The sequence below is a fragment of the Solea solea genome, chromosome 10, assembly GCF_958295425.1.
Source record: "Solea solea chromosome 10, fSolSol10.1, whole genome shotgun sequence".
NCBI lineage: Eukaryota > Metazoa > Chordata > Actinopteri > Pleuronectiformes > Soleidae > Solea > Solea solea.
This window is the reverse complement of record NC_081143.1, coordinates 28,349,155-28,371,007: the sequence shown is the minus strand read 5'-3', so window position 1 is coordinate 28,371,007 and position 21,853 is coordinate 28,349,155. Positions and strand designations below refer to the sequence as shown.

Genomic DNA, 21,853 nt, shown 5'->3' with positions numbered 1-21,853 from the left:
GTGCCCTGGACGGGTTTCGGGTCGGAGGGGGCCCGGTGTGTCCTGGACACAAGCAAGGGGGGCTTCAAGGAAAAAAGGTTGGGAACCACTGCTCTATAGGACTGTGTCACTGCTGCTGGTGTCACTAACGACCCAGGACTGTACCATTCTAAAGCCAAAACGCAATAAACGGAGAGACCATGAGATGACATCATCATTTCCCCAAAGTATCGTTTTAGTATTATACACAAAAACACACTTTTCAAAAAACAGTGTTTCCGTACTCCCATGTGGATTAAAAGCATGTTGGTGGATTCACCTGAACTGGTTTTTACAAACACAACCACATCAGAAAACCTCGGTGACATACATGTCACGTAGATCCCTGCTACACTGAACACAGAGTCACAGAAGAACCAGGCCATTCGGACGCAAACCCAAACCCCGGGTACAGTGGCTCGGTGAACGTGGTGTTGAAGGTGTGTAGGTGGATCAGCGCGTCCCCCGACACGCTGTAGAAGGACAGAGTCCCGGCAGGACAGTCCAAATACACAGCTATTTTGTGAGAGGGTGAGGGTGAGAGAGGACACGCCTGCCTCTTGTGATCGTGCCACACGCAGTAACCGTCGACATCGGAGCAGATCAGACTCCAGGACTGGTCGTTTCGTCCCAACCGCGAGGCGGGGCTCTCTTCCCGCCGACACAGTCCTTTGTATGTCACCGCCACATTCACTCGCCCCGCCCACTCCACCTCCCAGTAACAGCGACCGCTCAGAGTGTCGCTGCAGAGCAGCTGAGGCCAAGAGTGGAATCTGTGAGGATGATCGGGATATGACTGAGTGTCCTGCACCGACGTCATTGTCCTGTTGTCGTTGGACAGTTTCAGTTTCCTGTGCACGGTGTTCATGTCGACTGTGAGGTCACAAGCATCTGTCAAGGAAAACACAAGGGTTAAAGCTGATCAGTGACCAATCACTGAACATATATATGAGGACAATCTGTGATGGACAAACACTCACACTTCTTTAGACCAGGTTTAAGTCTCTGTTCTCCAATGTGTTCCAGTCTGGAGGAGAAAAAAAGGAAGGAAACTTCAGGCACATCTGTCCATACTTGAGTCTGTCCATCTGTCCATACCTGAGTCTGTCCACCTGTCCATACTTGAGTCTGTCCATACCTGAGTCTGTTCATCTGTCCATACCTGAGTCTGTCAATCTGTCCATACCTGAGTCTGCCCACCTGTCCATTAACAATAAAATTTAAACATGTAGCAGATGTTTTATCCAAAGCCACTTAAAAGAGAGGAATAAGCTACATAGAAGAAGTCTTGAACTTCTTCTACAGTCTGATTTTTCTTATACTGAATAGAGCAAAGCCACATGATCGGGTGACAGAAGCAACATGATCTGTAAAGGTCAACTGGTCAGCAATCATGACACCCAAGTTTCTTCTCTATTTTAGAAGGCGCCAGAGATAGGGAATTGATATTAATGCAGATGTTATGATGTATTGTTGACTTGGCTGGGAAAAGCAGTAGTTCGGTTTTGGAGAGGTTTAGCTGGAGGTCATGGGCTTTCATCCATGCAGATACACCAGTGAGACAATCAGTTTTGTGCTGAGACCGTGTTGTCATCAGGTGGGAATGACAGAGACAGCTGGGTATCATCAGCATAGCAGTGACATGAGAAGCCATGTGAGCGGATAATCTGGCCCAGTGAGGGGGTGAACATGGCAAAGAGGAGAGGCCCCAGCACCAAGCCTTGGGGCACCCCTGTGGCAAGGCTGTGTGGTGCAGATGTGTGACCGAGCCAGGACACATTGAACGAGCCCAGTAGGTAGGATTTGAACCAGGAGTGTGCTTTTCCTGTGATACCCAGGATACGGTGATTACCCGCGTCAAATGCTGCTGATAGGTCGAGCAGGATGAGTATTGAGGACTTAGTTAACACTCTATACTTTGCTCTGGGAGACCCACACTGAACTGAATGAAATAGTGGTCAGAGTAGTGTAAAGATGTGACCGTAAAGGTATCTGTGGAACAACTTCTGGTCAGATTGAGATCAAGCTCTTTGCCAGCTTTGTGAGTTGGAGGGCTGTGAACCCGCTGCAGCTCAAAGGAGTGCATCAGCGATAGGAAGTCTGAAGAGCAGGGACTGTCTAAGTGGATGTTCATATCACCAGGACAATCATGGGACAGTCATGCTCAGGGATGGAGGAAAGCAGGGTGTCTAGCTCATCAAGAAAATCACCCAGTTGTCCTGGTGGATGATCTGTCCATCTATCCATACCAGAGTGTCTTACTGTCCGTACCCGAGTCTGTCCATTTGTCCATAACTGAGTCTGTCGTTCTGTCTTTACCTGAGTTTCTCCAGCCTCCAGTGTGGGTCCTTCAGTCCAGCAGACAGGAGCTTGTCTCCTACGACTCCTGGATGATTGTAACTCAGGTCCAGTTCTCTCAGGTGGGTAGGGTTAGAGGTCAGGGAGGCAGCCAGAGAAGAACAGCCTTCTACAGAGACCATACAACCTGAGAGACTGAAAGACACACACAGAGAAGACCTTATGACATCATGTTGAAGTCAGATAAATCACAGTTGTGGATCAGCAGCAGAATCTTGACCTAAGTGTCTCCAGTGCACAGTGTGGATTCTTGAGTCCAGCAGACAGCAGCTCCACTCCTGAGTCCTGCAGGTCGTTCTTACTCAGGTCCAGGTCTCTGAGGCTCAAGGACTCAGAGCTGAGGACTGACGACAAATCCTCACAACTTTTCTCCGACAAACGGGTTTGACTCAACCTGATGTAAATAAAAAAAACAGCAGCTTCACAATATTTTCAAAAACAGCAGTTTCTGAGAGTCAGTTATTTTTAGTGATACAGTGTGATCTGACCTGAGCGTCTCCAGGGTACAGTGTGGACTCTTCAGTCCAGCAGACAGCAGCTTCACTCCTGAGTCCTTCAGGTTGTTCTGACTCAAGTCCAGGTCTCTGAGGCTCGAGGACTCAGAACTGATGACTGACGACAAATCCTCACAGCTTTTCTCCGACAAACGGGTTTGACTCAACCTGATATAAATAAAAAAAACAGCAGCTTCACAATATTTTCAAAAACAACTCATTGAGTCAGGCAGTTCTGTTTAGTACCACAATGTGATCTGACCTGAGCGTCTCCAGTGCACAGTGTGAACTCTTCAGTCCAGCAAGGAGCAGCATCACTCCTGAGTCCTTCAGGTTGTTCTGACTCAGGTCCAGGTCTCTGAGGCTCAAGGACTCAGAGCTAAGGACTGATGACAAGTACTTGCAGCATTTTTGTGTGATCTTGGTTTGATTTAACCTGAAAAAAACATTGATTTATTCATTAAAAAATCTCAAAACAAAATTCACAAGTAGTTTAGACATCGAAGCCTCACAGTGTGATCTGACCTGAGCGTCTCCAGTGCACAGTGTGGACTCTTCAGTCCAGCAGAGAGCAGCTTCACCCCTGAGTCCTGCAGGTCGTTCTGACTCAGGTCCAGGTCTCTGAGGCTCGAGGACTCAGAGCTGAGGACTGATGACAGAGCGTCACAGCTTTCCTCTGAGAGGTTACAGCCGCTCAGCCTGAAGGAGAAGAGTTGGTGTAAAAAACAACCCCTTTCTTTGTTAAGCCCTTGTTCACTGGGACAAACAGTCCATGCTGGACATATTACGATATATTCAGGACTAAAACTCTAGGTATGATGACAAAACAACATTTGCTCTTAGCCTGGACTCTGGGCTTTCATACAGTATTGCCTGTAGCTTGTATTGTTAGCATGAAGCTAACACAGGGTAGATCATTTACTGATTTGCTGCTTGGTGTTGGAACTCTTACGTGTTTAGTTAAGAATGCTTTACTTGCTAACAAGGTTTAGCATGTCCATAATGACAGAAGTGAATGTCATGTGATTCTGATCCAGCATCAGGACCAGAATCCTGCAATCCAATGTGTGTTACTGTAATAGGTTAATGAGATGATGACAAACTCAGCTACTAAGCTACTGGTTCATCCCTGTCAACACTGATGGTGGACACAACTGAAGCAGCTGCTAATATTTACTTAATATGGAGTCACATGATGGTTTTTGTTCTGGTTTAAGTATGCATGATATCTTATCGTATTATAACTGTTAGACCTGGAAACGTTTCGGTTCACATACTGAGCTTTGAGCGAGGCTTTGACCACCAGCTGCAACCTGAGAAGCGTTTCACTCGAACCAGAGAATTTCTTCAGATCAAACACATGCAGATGTTCCTCTGATGACAGCAGGATGAAGACCAGAGCTGACCACTGAGCAGAAGACAGTCTTTTTGTGGACAGAAGTCCTGATCTCAGGGATTCTTGGATGTCCTCCACTAGAGAACGGTCATTTAGTTCATTCAGACAGTGGAACAGGTTGATGCTTCTCTCTTGAGTCTGACTCTCGTTGAGTTTCTTCTTTATGTACTGGATTGTTTCCTGGTTGATCCGAGAGCTACCTTTTGACATCAGCCCTCGTAAGAGACTCTGATTGGTTGGTACAGAAAGACCAAGGAGGAAGCGGAGGAACAAGTCCAGATGTCCGTTTGGACTCTGTAAGGCCTTGTCCACTGCACTCTGATAGACATGCTTTAGTGTCTGTTTTTCTAATTTTTGATGTGAGGAAGTGGTCAACATCAGATTGACACCCGATTTACAGAAGGTCTGATGAACATGAAGAGCAGACAGAAACTCCTGAACACTCAGATGGACGAAGCAGAAGAACTTGTCCTGGTACAGGCCTCTCTCTTCTTTAAAGATCTGAGTGAAGACTCCTGAGTAAAATGCTGCTTTTTGGATATCTATGCCACATGCTGTCAGGTCTGATTCATAGAAGATCAGGTTCCCTTTCTGCAGCTGTTCAAAAGCCAGTTTCCCCAGGGATGCAATCATCTTTCGGATCTTTCTATTCCAAATACGATCCGGCTGAGGTCCTTCATTAAACTTGATGCTCCGTTTGGACTGAACCACCAGGAAGTGGATGTACATCTCCGTCAGGGTCTTGGGTAGTTCTCCCCCAACTCTGGTTTTTAACATGTTCTCCAGAAGTGTTGCAGTGATCCAGCAGAAGACGGGGATGTGGCACATGATGTGGAGGCTTCGTGATGTCTGGATGTGGGTGATGATCCTCTTGGCCTGATCCTCATCGCTGAACCTCTTCCTGAAGTAGTCTTCCTTCTGTGGATCCATGAACCCCCTGATCTCTGTCACCATGTGAACACAGTCAGGAGGGATCTGATTGGCTGCTGCTCGTCGTGTGGTTATCCAGAGGAGAGCAGAGGGAAGCAGATTACCCTGGATGAGGTTTACCAGCAGCACGTCCACTGAGGTGGATGCTGTGACATCAGTCAGGGTCTCAGAGTTGTGGAAGTCCAGAGGGAGTCGACACTCGTCTAGACCATCCAAGATGAACATGACCTGGAACTCATCAAACCTGTACATCCCTGCTTCTTTGGTTTCAGTAAAGAAAAGATGAATGAGTTCCACTAAGCTGTACTTCTTCTCCTTTAGCAAATTTAGCTCTCTGAAAGAGAAAGGAAATGTGAAGTGTATGTCCTGATTGGTTTTGTTTTCAGCCCAGTCCAGAGTGAATTTATGTATTAAGACCGTCTTCCCAATTCCAGCCACTCCCAGTGTCATCACTGTCCTGATTGGCCCATCTTCCGGCTGAGGCTTTAAATATGTCCTCGCATCTGACTGTTGGTTCTGGGTGGTAAGGTTTCCTGGATGCTGTCTCAATTTGTATGACCTCATGTTCTCCCTCAACCTCTCCCCACCCTCCCTGTACAACATAGAGCTCGGTGAAGATCTGACTCAGGTGAGTCCAGTTTCCCCCTTTAGGAATCCCTTCAATGACAAACTGGAATTTGTTTTTCAGATGAGACTTGAGTTGTTGTTGACAAACTGCAGCAGGAGCTCCTGGAGTAGAGACACAAGAGTGAGTGGATGTTGGTGAAAATGTGAGAAAAATGAAGTGTAGTGAAGTCTTACTGCTCTGAAGACAGTCATCCGGATTCTCCTGCTTCATCTTCCTCAGGAAGATCTCTGTCTCACTGTTATAGTCTCTGTGGAGAGAACAACACTTGGGTGTTTTTGGATAAGCAACATTTCATGGATTAGGTAGGATTCAGTTTGGTGGACCCTTTTTCAGTTGAGCTACGATTTGTAAAAGTCTAATGTGCAAATTTTGCCTCATAAGGCAGGAAACAAATGATCTGTAAGGTTAAGGTAATCCCTGTATGGAAATGTGTATTTTACCCATCCTCTATAGGAACCTTCCTATAACTGGGAGCAGTGGACAGCTACTGAGCAGCGCCTGGAGACCAACTCCAGATTGCTGCTCAGGGTCACCCACAGGAGTGTTCCCCTAACACATGATTTCATGGTAGGTGGAACCTGGAGTACCTAGATAAAACCCACATGGACACAGAGAGAACATGAAAGGACCTGTGATAGACCGGGATTTGTCTGGGACCTTCTTGCTGTGAGGCAACAGTGCTAACCACTGTGACTTTTAAGGTCCATTCATACTTGTCTTTGTGTTTATTTAAGTCTGTCTATCCCAAACATTATCGCAACCTTGTGCGTCTTTTGCCTTGGTAAGGACATTTGAAGTGATAGACAAAATTAACACCATAAAAGTATGGACATCTTTGTCTGGCGTATAAATCGGCCTTTAGAAGAGCCATTTATATATATGCTGGCTTTAAATGCAGTCGTTTACTGCATTCGTTTCAAAGTACAATAGGTTGTTTTTCATCGGCTTTCCGGTCTGTTTGACTCTCCAAAGGCAACATAAATTACATAATGGAACCATTAACTTCAAATGTTCTCTCTGACTTGTATATAAACCCATGGGGTCACTGCCTGATGGTCATTCAAGATAATACAGATTTTAGACTAGATCTAATTTTGCAGTCTTTTGTTCACAGCCACTTGTCCCAGTGGCCCATGGCCAAGTAGATCGGGAACTTGGCTTGTTGCCAGTTCAAGTACCCACCAGATCAAATGTCTGGGGTACCCTTGAGCCCATTGCTCCCCGGGCGCTGCTCATTGTGCCTGCCCACTGCGCCTTCTAGGAAGATTCCTAGATGAGGATGGGTTAAATGCAGAGAAAGAATTACCCCTAGGGGACTAATAAAGCTTTTTATTTCTCTTGGCGCGAGGCCTGAGTGAATCAAACATAACTTAGAACATGAACAAAACATGATGCAGGGTGAGGACACCGCCCTCTCCTGGAACCATGTTGACTCACTGAGTCTCTGAAAGAAGCTCTTCTCCAAAACATGGTGGCGGTGGCATGGAACTGAAGGAAACTCTGCTGATTTCAGATCTGGAAGGGTCTGGTCTGTACACAATCACAGGATGATTTCATTATTATGAATATAAATCAAATACATTTAAAAACTTTCAACGTCTCTCTCTCTAGGGGGTGCCACAGTAGGTGATCCACATACAAATGATTTGGCAGAGATTTTTATGCCTTCCTGACACAACCCTCCCATTTATCTGGGCTTGGGACCGGGGCTTGGATGTGGCCCCCTTGTGGCTGGGGTCAATTTAGAGTTTCGAAATCAACAATGACTGATTGGTACCTTGCTCAGGAGAAGGAGATTCAAACAAGCAACTCTCTGTTACAAGTCCAAATCCCTTCCACCTGGCCTGTGGACAAAGCAGGTCAGTTCACAGCTTTTCAAGAAGCTAAGTTATCTTTTTAGCTAACAGGAAAGTTTGAGATCTCCTACGATAAGACTGATGGTGATGCTAACGGTCACAGCTCACCGCTGCGATGTCGACTTACCGAGTCCCTGAAGGGTGACCTTTGAAGATCATCCCATCTGGTAAAGGCCTGATCACCCGTCTGAGACACAACAGAACACACACACAGAGCTGTGACAGAGAAGGTTGAAAGTTCCGAGAGCTAATTTCCGACATTTTGACCAAAAGTACCCAGAACTTCTAGAACCAAGAACTTTTCTTTAAGAACTAAAGGTTCATAAAGACTGAGGTTTCCACCACAAATGAAGTCCTGTGTACAGCCTCCGCTAAATTCTAGAACTCATCGCTAGACACTCTCGCTAACTTCTGCAGACCAGTGGCGTGTTCATACCCAATTAGGCATTCATTTTCACATATTCAAATTTTTATTTTATTAGTCATGTTTGTTTCAATTTTATTAAGTCCGTTTTTATTTCCTTAGTTTGTAGATGTGTTTATTATTTTATACTAAGTGTGTTTTTATACTTTTCTAGTATCACTCATTTAAATGGGAAGCTTTTTATATCTTGTGTCTTTTACATATATATGCATATAGTCCCGGAACGAGTATAGTTAAAGTGGGCGTGTACGCCTGCGTACATCAAGGGTGGTGCGTTGCGAGCGACCTCCATAATAAAATCCCCCATAATTCACTCAGACACTGAATGTAGAGCACTGGCAACTGGCAACAGTCGGACTAGATTATTGAAAACCAGGAGGAGACCGCACACGCACGGTCAAACAAAAGACAACGTTTCCAGATTAAAGTTCTTGTCGTAGAAATGTTGACGTGTAGAGAAGCGTCTCATAAAACTCCGCCTCACCTTTGAGCTGTGACATCAGTGGGCGGGGCTTCCATCTCCGCCTCCTCACACCGATTCATCGTCGAGCCTCCACCTTCACACGACATGATGTCAGAGGTCAAACTTAACGCCGCAGTCATTTTATTTCATCAGATTTACAAACGCACGCCTTTTGTCATAAAATATTCTTCTCCTTTAGAGGATTATTTTCTCAGAATGTGAATTAAAGAAAATTAAAGATTATTGACGGATTAACGATAGCACATTGAATTTATGACAATAATAATCACCATGAAAAGTATTTGAGAAACAAAATAAATCAATCTTGCCTTAGTGTAGTTCAGTGCAGCGCCACTAGATGGAGCTCAGCACCTGCACAAGAATCAATGAGACATGAAAAATGTCATCTTCTCACAATATAATAACAAATTAATTATTGTTTTTTATTTATTTAAGTCTTCATCTAAACAGGAAGTCTCTCAAAACAAAACATTCACCTGAGGAAGCAATCGATTAATTCATTGATTGATCACTGTTGTAACCAGTGAAGTAGCTTTTATTTTGGAATGTCACATCAGAATGACGTGCTATAATCCAAAGTAATATCAATCTCAATGTAAGTGCAATATTTGTTCATTCCGCAATTTCAGAGTTCTTTTATTTTGAAAGTCCACGCTCTTACCATAAAGTCGAGTATATTAATATAGATGTTGTAAAACAAAGCGTGGGCAGCTTAACCTTTACATTTGAATTAGTCAATAGTTTTACATTTATGATGAAGATAATTACACACTTTAACCTTTCAAATATGACATGAAGCTCAGCTGTAACCGCATACATGTGTTTAAAGTTCAGAAATGAATAATACTAATAATAAACTATATATATATATATATATATATATGTATATACATATGGATATTATTAATCCTAGTCTGGTGTGTTGATCAGAATCGTGGTTTGGGGTTTTTTCAGAGGTCAACTCTGAAACTTAACAAAAGACTCAGGTTCCCGATTATTGTTAACAGACAGTCAAGAGTAAAAGTGAAAGAGCAAAGAGATTAAACATGAACCAGATCACACACAGAGAACATCCTACTACATGAATGTTAATATCAGAAGATGCAAACACACAGTCGCTGTATAAAAGCACTTTAAAGTGATTCTTTTACAGTAAAATTACGGTGGCCCTGAGAGGTCAGAGACAGAAGTGTTTCCAGGGGACACTTGAAAGTGATGCACACCCGTCTCCACACCTGCAGGCAGGGGGAATGCATTGATGCATTGAAACGATTCTGAACCGTAAAAAAGTATGTGACCATGAAAAGTTCTTAAATTTTCCTAAAAAAACAATATCTTTGGCTACAAGCAACAAAACTGACCAAACAGCGAGAATCAGCGACTCTGACGCGAGAAAAAGAAAGAGAATGTTTATGAACTTACTTCAGTCCACAAACTTCTTCTTGTCGTTGTTGAATCGTCTGCATGTTTCTTACACTGAGTATCTGTATAAGTATATGTAAGGGGTGGAGTTTGGACCTGAAGGCATCACACAGACACACACACACACACACAGGTGAGCTTTGATACAAAGATTAATTGTGTTGATTATGGTTAGGAGCAAAGTCCAAGAATGAAGCCAAATAAAAGATAAAAAGATTAACAGTCAAACCAGAGGAGACAGAATCAGCAGCAGCAGAATCTGCAGCAGAAGCAGCAGCAAAATCAGAAGCAGAATCAGCAGTAGAAGCAAAATCAGCAGCAGAATCAACAGCAGACTCAGAAGCAGAATCAGTAGCAAAATCAGAAGCAGAATCAGCAGCAGAAGCAGAAACAGCAACAGAATCAACAGCAGAAGCAGAATTAACAGCAGGAGCAGAATCAGCAGCAGAATCAGAAGCAGAATCAGCAGCAGAAGCAGAAACAGCAACAGAATCAACAGCAGAAGCAGAATTAACAGCAGGAGCAGAATCAGCAGCAGAATCAGAAGCAGAATCAGCAGCAGAATCAGCAGCAGAATCAGAAATAGCGGCAGAATCAGAAGCAGAATCAGCAGCAGAATCAGAATCAGCAGCAGAATCAGAAGCAGAATCAGCAGCAGCAGCAGAATCAGTATGTGACAAATCTCAAACTAACACTAAAACGAATAAAAAACGAAACATAAATACAGAAAATAAAAACTAGTAAACCTGCTCTAAAAACTAATTCAAACAAACTCATTTAAAAAAAAACAACAAGTCAAAACGAAACAACTAAGAATTACTATTTTACGACGTTATAAACGGGGTAAGTCTGTCTGAGGACAGTCTGAGGACAAAGGTTGGGATATAAAAAAGCTGCAGTGTTGTTGTGAGTTTGTGTGACTGTAATTCTAAAATAGTTCTAGTATTTTCACAAGTTTCTGGGCTTTTGAATTAAAAATATAGAATACAAAGATCTATACATGACTACTGACTACTACTACTGACTACTACTGACTACTACTACTGACTACTACTGACTACTACTACTGACTACGACTGACCACTACTGACTACTACTGACCACTACTGACTACTACTGACTACTACTGACTACTACTACTGACTACTACTGACTACTACTACTGACTACTACTGACTACTACTGACTACTACTACTACTGACTACTACTGACTGACTACTACTGACTACTACTGACTACTACTACTACTGACTGACTACTACTGACTGACTACTACTGACTACTACTGACTACTACTACTGACTACTACTGACTGACTACTACTGACTACTACTACTGACTACTACTGACTACTACTACTGACTACTACTACTGACTACTACTGACTGACTACTACTACTGACTACTACTACTGACTACTACTGACTGACTACTACTACTGACTACTACTACTGACTACTACTGACTGACTACTACTGACTACTACTGACTACTACTACTGACTACTACTGACTGACTACTACTACTACTGACTACTACTACTGACTACTACTGACTGAGACTGAGTTCCGAGACAAGACAAGACCCAGAGTTGGGAGGATGACCCCCAGACTCTTACTCTTAAATGGTTATTCTGTGGTTAAAGTTGATGTTACAGCTGTTTGTTAACTAGCACCTGAATCAAACACAAACTGTGAGTCTTATTTTGAAAACTGTGGTGTAATGGGGCTTTTAAAAAAAGAAAAGAAACCAAGACTATTTTGAAATTGGCTGTGTCACATTTTAGTGTGTAAAAAAACCCCTGAGACTTTTATTTTGAAAAGTGTGGTGTTATGTTTTAGTGTGGACAAACAGAACCTGAGACTTTTATTTTGAAAAGTGTGGTGTTATGTTTTACTAACAAACAAGTGTGAGACTTTGACTCTGAAGTGTGGACGAACAGAAACTAAAATACTAATTATAATTATTATAATGATAATATTAATAATAATAAATCAGAATAAATCTTTGACCGATTTTTAACGAGCAGCTGTGGAAACTCTGATGTCCGAGTGTCCTTGAACTCATCACTTGGTCAGATGTGATGCGTTCACTGTGATGGATAATGAAAGGTGACGCATATTAAACATTTTTTAATCTTCTTTAACTGACAAAAGTTTCACACAAAAGTTGTAAAATCTTTTATTTTTGACCTAAAAAAACACAACAGCAACAGGAAGCTTCATGTTTCCTGACACACTTTACATTTAGAGCGGCAGGTGTGCTGTTGCCGTGGTAACATGACACACACGTGTATAAAAGTATATACTTTTATACACGTGTGTGCGTCAGGTTACATAAATGTATTTATTAGGGTTCGAGCACAAGGTGCGTATAAACCCTATTGAAATGCAAGGAGTTATTATTCTTTTTTCTTACATTTGATTTGTAAAAGTTTTAATCACGCTCATTTTTGTTTCTGGAAAGGGTGACAGAGTGAGACATCACTGTTTGATCATATCTGAGAGAGAGACAGAGAGAGAGAGAGAGAGAGACAGAGAGGGGGAGACTGACTGCTCCTCACCAAACCTTCATCTTCATATGTGTCACCTGAAATGGAAGCAGCATTGAAGAGAGGAGGAAGAGGAGAGTATCACCAGTACGCCAAGAGGCTCCGGACTGATGAAGAGGAGGAGCGGCAGCAGGAGGAGGAGGAGGAGGCAGTGAGGAGCAGAGAGGAGGTGAGTGAGACTCAAACTGGAAACGTCTGATTTTATTACAGATTCTGTTTCAGTTTTCACGCGAACATGACGTCACTGAATGATGATGATGATGATGAAGGTGTGTGAGGAGGTTCTCTGGGTTCTGCAGGAGGTTCTGACTCCGTGTCTGGTTCTGTGTAAGCGTCACATGAGAGGAAAGACACTAAAAGTGACTTATTTAAGTGTAAAACCCTCATCGTCGCCGTAGCAACACATCGTTTCCTCTCTTAACAACAGTGAAAATCTTAAATAAGACAATCACACAGGTCTTTACTTCCTGTGGGTCTGCAGGTCGACGCTAAAACCACTTCCTGTCTACGCTCAAACTCAAGTCTACGATGTCTGAAGAACACGATCACGTCTTTATCTCACTGTGAGACAGACTTTTCCAACAGGAAACTGAAGTTTGTAAAACACTCACTCTCCCACACCAAAGCCCACAGAGAAGATCAGTGATTTTAACATCACACACACACACACACACACACACACAGGAGCTGCCGATCCACTGCTGCCTCCATCACAAAGTTCAAATGTCTTTTTGTCACTTCAGTGTTTGAAAGCTTCAGATTGACCTCAGTGACATAAAGTGACCACACGAGGCAGCAGAGGACCAGCACCTCCTGTTTCCACTGGTTTTCTCTGTGGACTTCAGGTTTGACACTAACATAACCTGTCGCTCTCAGGAAGAGGTTGCATGAGAGGGAGTTTCTTCTGCAGCTCGACCTGTTTTCTCTGCAGCTTTGCTCGTCTCTCTCTCACCAACGGCTGCAGGAAACGCTCTCTGATTGGCTGCGAGGCGACGGCCGCTCAGATGTGATCTTTACTTCTGAGTCACAGTTTCCGCTCAACGCTCCAGAAACAGGAGTGTGCTTCAAATACACGAGAAAAGTCAATAACAAAATCACCTTTAACTTATAAACTTACACTGTAATGTGTGAAAGTCACAGCAATCAGAGACAGTTTTCCAAGTGAACCAGGACGATGCTAACTTCCTGGTTCCTGGATCGATTTACATCCATCATCATGCTCTCCCGACAGGACAGTGTGGAGGACAGCCACTGCGTCCCCCCGTCCCCTGTTGTCCACGTGCGAGGACTGAGTGACGTGGCGGTGGAGGCAGATCTGGTGGAGGCCCTGGAAAAGTACGGCAGCATCTGGTGAGGCTTCACATTTATATAACGTCTATGTAAGAGGTGACGATGATGATGATGATGATGACGATGCTAACAGCTGTCTGCAGTCTGGACCGCCTTCATCTCTAACGATGCTTTTCTTACACACTTGTAACCTAATCAGTGACAGAACTTTAGAAATGTGTAAAATATCAATATTTAACAGGAAAAGCAGCGTAATAAACCCCGCCTCCTCTCATGCTTTGTGAGCTCTTTTTTTTCCCGCGTGATTATTTGCGTTTACTCACGCGTGCCGACAGAACCCGTGGATATTTGGTGCTAACTTTGCTCGCGTTGCGTCACCTGTCTGACGCACTTTAGCCCAACCACTGACATGACATGTAACTTTAGTCTTGACTGCGGTGTTCGTCCATGTCGCTGTCTGCAGCTACGTGATGATGATGCCGTTTAAGCGTCAGGCTCTGGTGGAGTTCGACAGCGCGGCGAGCGCTGAGCGCTGCGTGACGAGTGGAACACGCGAGGCCGTGCACGTCGCCGAGCAGCGGGCGTTCTTCAACTTCTCCACCAGCCAGAGAATCAGCAGACCGACCAACGCAGACGACCCCACCAGCAGGAACAAGGTTCTGCTGCTCTCCGTCCAGAACCCGCTGTACCCCATCACCACCGTGAGTCACGCCCCCTGATCGCTGTGACCACTTCCTGTCAAATCAAAATGTCTCCAGGTCTGCCTGTGTGTAGATTTAATATTTTAATATTTTACACTTCAAAGTTAAGTGTGAATCTATTTTTAAGTTTTTGAAATTGCTATAAATCTGATTAAAATTAAATAAAAACATTTTGTCATTGTAAAAAATGTACTTATAATCTACTACTACTACTATAATCTATCTATAAATCCACTGAAAATTCCAATCTCTCTCTCTCAGGACGTCTTGTACAGTGTGTGTAATCCCGTTGCTAACGTCCTGCGCATCGTCATCTTCAGACGTAGCGGCGTCCAGGCCATGGTGGAATATCCTGACACTGTGTGTGTGTCTGTGTGTGTGTGTGTGCACGTGTGTGCATGTGTGTGTGTGTGTGTGTATGTGCACGTGTGTGCGTGTGTGTGTGTAAGAATAACGATTAAACTGAACCTTTTTCATGGACCTTTGATGATGACTGAATGGATTAGCCGTATGTCTCCTCTGATTGGCTGCTCATCCTGATGACTCCTCCCACTCCTTAACGAGCTTGTTCATGTTTGAGTCGGTGGCAGACGCTCACAAGGTCAAACTGACTCTGAACGGAGCCCACATTTACACCAAGTGCTGCACAATGAAGATAGAGTACGCCAGGGTAAACACACACACACACACACACACACACATTCCCCAACTTTTGACCTTTAACCTAAACCCAATTCTAACCCTAAAACCAGGTCTTAATCCTGAAAAGGGTCTTTAAAGAAGTGAGGACCAGACAAAATGTCCTCACAAAGACACACATACAAGAACACACACACTCTCTCTCTCACACACACAGACACACACACCCAGAGGTGCTGTGCTCTGTCGCCCCCTGCAGCCCAACAGACTGAACGTCACCCGCAATGACAACAACAGCTGGGATTACACACACTTCCTGCTGCAGAGAGGTACCACACACACACACACACACACATGCACGCATGTGCGCACACACACACACAGAAATGAGGTTCTGCCTCATTAGGACCAGGTTTTGGTCTCCATGAGGACTACGGGTCCTGACAAGGTCAGCAAACACACACAGATGAAGATGAAGCAGGGTGGAGCTAAGTGAGCGCCCCCTGGAGACACAGATGTGTCACTGCGGCCTGTAAGTGGTTAATTTCACTGTGTGTGTGTGTGTGTTACAGAGCAGGGGAAGGGGAGACAGTGTCGCTCCATCCTGGGAGATCATCCATCCCATAACTATGGTACTGACCATGTGACTGTCCATCTGTGTTTATGCAGTAACCTCCATATTATGCACAACTATGGAGAGAGTTCTGGTTGATGTTCTGACCCCCACAGTGGTTGGTGAACTGGACCCCCCACAGTTTGCCTATACGAGGGAAAGAGGATGCTGAGGGATGCTGAGCTGACCTTGCTATATGTGATCTCAAAGCAGCTTTCGCTTACTAAAGCATACCCTAGGGTTTTGTTTGTAGACTTTAGTGCAGCTTTTAACTCTACGAAATGACACATTGTTCTGAAAGGCCGGCAGATTTGAATATTGAAACAGGCTTGATGCTCTGGATCAGAGACTTTCTCTCTTGCCGCCCTCAAAGTGTCTGTACTTACGGAGAACTCATCATAAGCACTGGCTGCCCACAGGGTAGCGTTCTCTCATCTTTGCTCTTTTCACTTTTCACAGATGAGCTTACACTTAATGATAAAAGTTTTAAATTGATTAAGTACGCGGACGACATGGCCTTAGTCGGCCTGCTACAGAAATCTGACCCCTCTGGTGAGGGGAGGGCTTTTACCTTGCCCACATTAAGGCCCTAGAAGCATGGTGTCTAGTCATCAATGTGTCAAAAACAAAGGAGCTAGTTGTTCACATGAAGCAAGAACTGACGATAGAGCCAGTTTCACTTGATGGCCAGCTTGTTGAAACTGGGAAAACCTTTAAATATCTAGGCTCAGTCCTTCACAGTCATTTTAGCTTCTCTGAAAACAAAGATTTTAGCTTCAAGAAATGCTCACAGCGACTCAGTCTGCTTAGAAGATTCAGCTGCCTTGAGTCAGTCTGCAGAGTTTAGAGCTTGTGTATACTGCACATATTGAGAGTGTTTCATTTGAGTGTTAAGTGTAAGGTCAAGCTAAATAGAATTGTAAAAATGGCTGGTAAACTTGTGGGAAAACCCCAGAAGCCTCTGACCAACACTTGGAGGAAAGCCCGGAGAATCCTGGCAGACGGCTCTCACCCTCTGTCCTGTCAGTTTGAGCTTCTGACGTCTGGGAGGCGCTAAAGAGCTCCTCTGACCAAAGGTCCTGACCAAAAATCTTTTATCCCAAATGCCACTGCCATCTTGAACTTGACAAAGTGATCAATTCACATTACATCACAGACCTTTGTGCTTTATTTATCTTATTAGATCTTATTTTACCTCTACTTTTCTTCCTGTTTACACTGTATCTTATCTCTGTTTATATTGTGTCCATTATATATTTTTTTATGCATGACAATGTTTTTACTTTCCTGTCGTCTGTTTACTGTGCTGGTGGACTATAAAGACTTATTCTATTATTTTCTATTCTATGCAGTTCATCTGTGTCTTCACACTTGTCTGTCTCTCTGTCTCTGTCTGACCTCTGTCTCTCTCTCTCTCTCTCTGTGTCCAGGTCCACACTGCCCCCTGCTGCCCGCCCCCTCTAACAGCAGGTACAGGAGGAGCAGTGAACAGATGAAGGACATGATGTCCTCCCCTCTGCTCTGCCCTCAAACGTCCTCCTCCTCCTCTCTCCTGGGCCAAGCCTCCAGCTCTGTTGCCATGGTGAGCGGCCTCCACGTCGCCCAGATGAACTGCAGCCGCGTCTTCAACCTCTTCTGTCTCTATGGAAACGTGGATAAGGTGTGTGTGTGGTTCAGAGAGAGACGTCGGTGTGTGAACGTGTGACAGTGTGGCCGTGTGAATGTGTGAATGTGTGAATGTGTGAATGTGTGAATGTGTGAATGTGTGAACGTGTGACCATGTGAACGTGTGACCATGTGAACGTGTGAATGTGTGAATGTGTTAACGGACCATGTGAACGTGTGAACGTGTGACCTTGTGAACATATGACCACGTGAACGTGTGAACGGACCATGTGAACGGACCATGTGAACGTGTCATGTGTGAATGTGTGAACATGTGAACGTGTGACCATGTGACCATGTGACCATGTGACTGGACAGTGTGAACGTGTGAACGTGTGAACGTGTGACCATATTAACGGACAATGTGACCATGTGACCGTGTGAACATGTGAATGTGTGAATGTGTGACCGTGTTAACGGACCATGTGACCGTGTTAACGGACCATGTGAACGTGTGAACGTGTGACCGTGTTAACGGACCATGTGACCATGTGAACGTGTGAACGTGTGAACGTGTGACCGTGTTAACGGACCATGTGAACGTGTGACCGTGTGACCGTGTGACCATGTGACCGTGTGAACGTGTGAACGTGTGAACGTGTGAACGTGTAAATGTGTGACCGTGTGAACGTGTGAACGTGTGACCAACTGTGGTGTTTGCAGGTGAAGTTCATGAGAAGCGTTCCCGGCACGGCGCTGGTGGAGATGAGCGACGAGTTTGCAGTCGTCCGAGCGGTGACTCACCTGAACAACGTCAAGGTGTTCGGCCAAAAACTCAACGTCTGGTGAGCGATGACGACACCTCTGTGCCCCCCCTGCTGACGAGAGCAAACATAAGACACAGAAAATCTGCGTCAGTTTAAGTCTACGATATTTTTAAGAACGTGTTCACATCTTTATTTCACTGTTAAACAGACTTTTGTCAACCACTCACTCTCCCACACCAAAGCCCATAGAGAAAATCAGTGATTTTAGCTCGTGGAGACACAGGAGATGCTGGTCCTCTGCTGCCTCGTGTGGTCACTATTTGTCACTGAGGTCAATCTGAACAAAGGATTTCAAACACTGAAGTGACAAAATCAGACATTTGAACTTAGTGATGGAGGCAGCAGTGTATCAACAACTCCTGTGTGTGTGATGTTAAAATCACTGGTTTTCTCTGTGGGGTTTGGTGTGGGAGAGTGAGTTTACAAACTAAATTTTCCTGTTGGATAAGTCTGTCTAACATTAAATACAACCACATTTCAAAATAACCTAAACTATTGTTTTAAAACGACGGAACCTAGAGGTCAGGGGTCAGGTGTTTTTCTTGCTTCTGTGGGAGAATCAGCTGTTTAAACTAATATTTACGTGTTGTAGCTGAGAGACTCTACATCAGGTGAAAATCTGCTCATTTCTTATGCCGTTGCCATAGTAACAGTTTGTTTCTAAAAGCAGTTCCAAGATGTCTGTGCCACTGAACTAAATGAAAGTGCCATATGACTTGTCCGTCCTGTCTTGGGTCAGTGTGTCCAGACAGCGCGCAGTGATCCCCAGTCAGGTGTTCGACCTGGCCGACGGCAGCGGCAGCTACAGAGACTTCAGTCTGACCAGGAACAACCGCTTCAGCAGCGCACACGGAGGACGCAACGTCATCCAGCCGCCCACTGCCATCCTGCACTTCTACAATGCCCCGCCCACCCTCAGTCAACACCAGCTGCAGCAGGTGAGGGCACACCTGGAGAAAGATTTGATTTGGGGATTTAACTTTGTGTCCAGAGAAGATGAAGGGGCCCAGTGTGGAGCCCTGTGGGACACCGTCCCTGACAAGACGTGACTTTGATTTTATAGAAAACAGATTTTAGCCACTTCACAACAGACTCTTCGTCAGTTTAAGTCTCTGATATCTACGTCACATGTTCACGTCTTTGTCTCACTGTCAGACAGACTTTTGTTTGTGAACCACTCACTCTCCCGCACCAAACCCCATAGAGAAAATCAGTGATTTTAACATCACAGCACACAGGAGTTATTGATCCACTGCTGCCTCCATCACTAAGTTAAAATGTCTAATTTTGTCAATTTGGCATTTCAAATCCTTTGTTAAGATTGACCTCAGTGACACAAAGTGACCACACGAGGCAGCAGAGGACCAGCAGCTCCTGTGTCCCCAAGAGCTAAAATCACTGATTTTCTCTACGGGCTTTGGTGTGGGAGAGTGAGTGGTTTACAAACTTCAGTTTCCTGTTGGAAAAGTCACAAGTCTCTGTGTCTCAGGCTGGGTCTCATCAGTAGGGGGCGCTCACAGTCTTATTTGTCTGCAGCTCTGTGATGAACACAACGTTCCCGCCTTCACCAGGTTCAAGGTCTTCGATGGCAAATGTGAGTTTGACAAATGTTTGACTGACAGAGTAATTAAATTAAAGTCACCGAGATTAAACATCTGTTTTTACAAACATTAAACATTAACATCATATATATATTATAATTAAAACATAACCTGCTACAATGTAAAAATAATTAACTATACTTGAAAATACAAAGTGAAGAAAAAAATCACACAATCAGCAAAATATTTAAGATATTTCTGCCTCTTCCTCCTCCTTCTGCTCCTCCTCCTGCTCCTGTTCCTCCTCTTCCTCCTGCTCCTCCTCCTCCTCCTCGGTGCAGCCAGTTCAAAGACTGTCTCAGGACTGTTGGAGTTTGACAGCAGAGCTGAAGCAGTGGAGACTCTCGTCGTCCTCAACCACCATCAGATCAAAATACCCAGTAAGTGCTGATGCTGCGTTCCATTTGTAGTCGGAATTCAGAATTCCCAAGGTCAGGGGGGCGTTCCCAAACTCAGACTCTGTCCTGTGCTCTAACCTACAGACAGCTCCACCCCCTTCACCCTGAAACTCTGCTTCTCCACTTCCTCCCGTCTGTGAGCCGCAAACCAAGATGGTCGCCACAGTCAAAGTGGAATGTGTAAAGCAGGAAGTGATGTCATTTTAATAACATGTTTGTTTGTTTGTTTTTTTAAACTGTGGTTTGTATGAGGTGAGCTGTGTGAGCGCCCCCAGCATCAGACAGTTGAGGCTCATCCTCAGTGAAAACATGGCTGCAATTTAGGACACGAGGAAAAGTCGCTCCCTGCATCAAGACCCCGTGTGGTCACTTTGTGTCACTGAAGTTAAAGTGAATGTAGGTTTTCAAATGCCGAATTGGAAAAATAAGACATTTGAACTTAGTGATGGGGGCAGCAGTGGATCAACAACTGTGTGTGTGTGATGTTAAAATCACTGATTTTCTCTATGGGGTTTGGTGTGGGAGAGTGAGTGGTTTACAAACATCAGTTTCCTGTCTAACAGTGAGATAAAGACTTGGACATATGACGTATATATCACAGTCTTTTGTTTAGTCAATAAAAATATCTCTGTTTGAGAGTGAGCTTCTGTTTCTCAGCAGCAGAGTCAACATTTCAAATAAGCTGAATTGTCTCAGGCCCTGTGATGAACTGGTGAACTGTCCACAGTAACCTCCCCCCCCCCCCCCATTGGCAGCTGCGCCCCCTGTGAACGTTTTGTGGAGGATAACACGGTAGAAGATGAATGAATTAATACATTTATGATCTCATTGCTGTAACATGACCTGTCAAAAATAAGAGCGAAACTGTAAAATGTATTTTTATTTGAATGTAAAAGTTTTAAATACATAGATAAAATGTTTATTTTTCATAACAGGAATAAAATGTTACATTAATAATATTTCTATTGTTTTTTTTAATGATCTGAGGTCAGAGTTTGAATCTGAAGCCCTCTTTAGATGACATCATCACAGGAAGAGTCAGCTGACAAAAAAATCCATTCTCCACAGAGACGGTCACAAGCTTTTAAAGACGAGTTCTGATTCTCAGTGGCACAGACAATGTGAAAGAAAACATGGTTGCCACGGTAACGGCAAGGGCATTGGCTGTTTTAAATAATGAACATGCCTACGTTAAGTTTCTGAGCAGTGCTGTTACAAGAAAACACACCAATTGCATTTATAAAAACAAATCTTTCTACTCCAATGACGACCTCGTGTGTGACTTCTTTTACCACATGAGTTTACAATATTCATATGTTTGACCTCTGACCTCCGGCATCAACCTGTCTTTTCACAGTACATCAGCTGAAAAACAACAAAGAACAACAACCATTTCTAAGTGATAATTACGAGATACTAAGTGATAATTATGAGATAATAAGTCATAACAATGGGATGCTAAGCGATAATAATGAGATAGTAAGTGATAATTACGAGATACTAAGTGATAATTATGAGATAATAAGTCATAACAATGGGATGCTAAGTGATAATAATGAGAAAGTAAGTGATAATTATGAGATACTAAGTGATAATTATGGGAAGAATTAGCATCTC

General features: G+C 44.0%; 1 protein-coding gene and 1 pseudogene across 1 annotated transcript; one reads left to right on the top strand and one right to left on the bottom strand.

The window, feature by feature from the left end:
- Positions 1–62: 62 nt before the first annotated feature.
- Positions 63–10,059, bottom strand: LOC131467040 (NACHT, LRR and PYD domains-containing protein 12-like; annotated as a pseudogene).
- Positions 10,060–12,459: 2,400 nt separating this feature from the next.
- On the top strand, positions 12,460–21,403 carry LOC131467123 (heterogeneous nuclear ribonucleoprotein L-like). The gene is made up of 13 exons (XM_058640855.1): positions 12,460–12,731; positions 13,794–13,912; positions 14,316–14,553; positions 14,815–14,915; positions 15,118–15,223; positions 15,452–15,521; positions 15,765–15,824; positions 17,236–17,465; positions 18,134–18,255; positions 18,977–19,175; positions 19,774–19,831; positions 20,120–20,218; positions 20,321–21,403. The coding sequence occupies exons 1-13, from the start codon at positions 12,606–12,608 to the stop codon at positions 20,374–20,376; spliced, it is 1,584 nt and encodes a 527-aa protein (XP_058496838.1). The 5' UTR covers positions 12,460–12,605; the 3' UTR covers positions 20,377–21,403.
- The last annotated feature ends 450 nt before the right edge of the window (positions 21,404–21,853 follow it).

Excerpts from the sequence above, each read along its gene's own strand:
- LOC131467123 (XM_058640855.1), top strand. The coding sequence starts at position 12,606 with ATGGAAGCAGCATTGAAGAGAGGAGGAAGAGGAGAGTATCACCAGTAC. Across the intron at positions 17,466-18,133 it reads TCTATGGAAACGTGGATAAG|GTGAAGTTCATGAGAAGCGT; the intron begins GTGTGTGTGTGG and ends TGGTGTTTGCAG. Across the intron at positions 19,176-19,773 it reads GTCAACACCAGCTGCAGCAG|CTCTGTGATGAACACAACGT; the intron begins GTGAGGGCACAC and ends ATTTGTCTGCAG.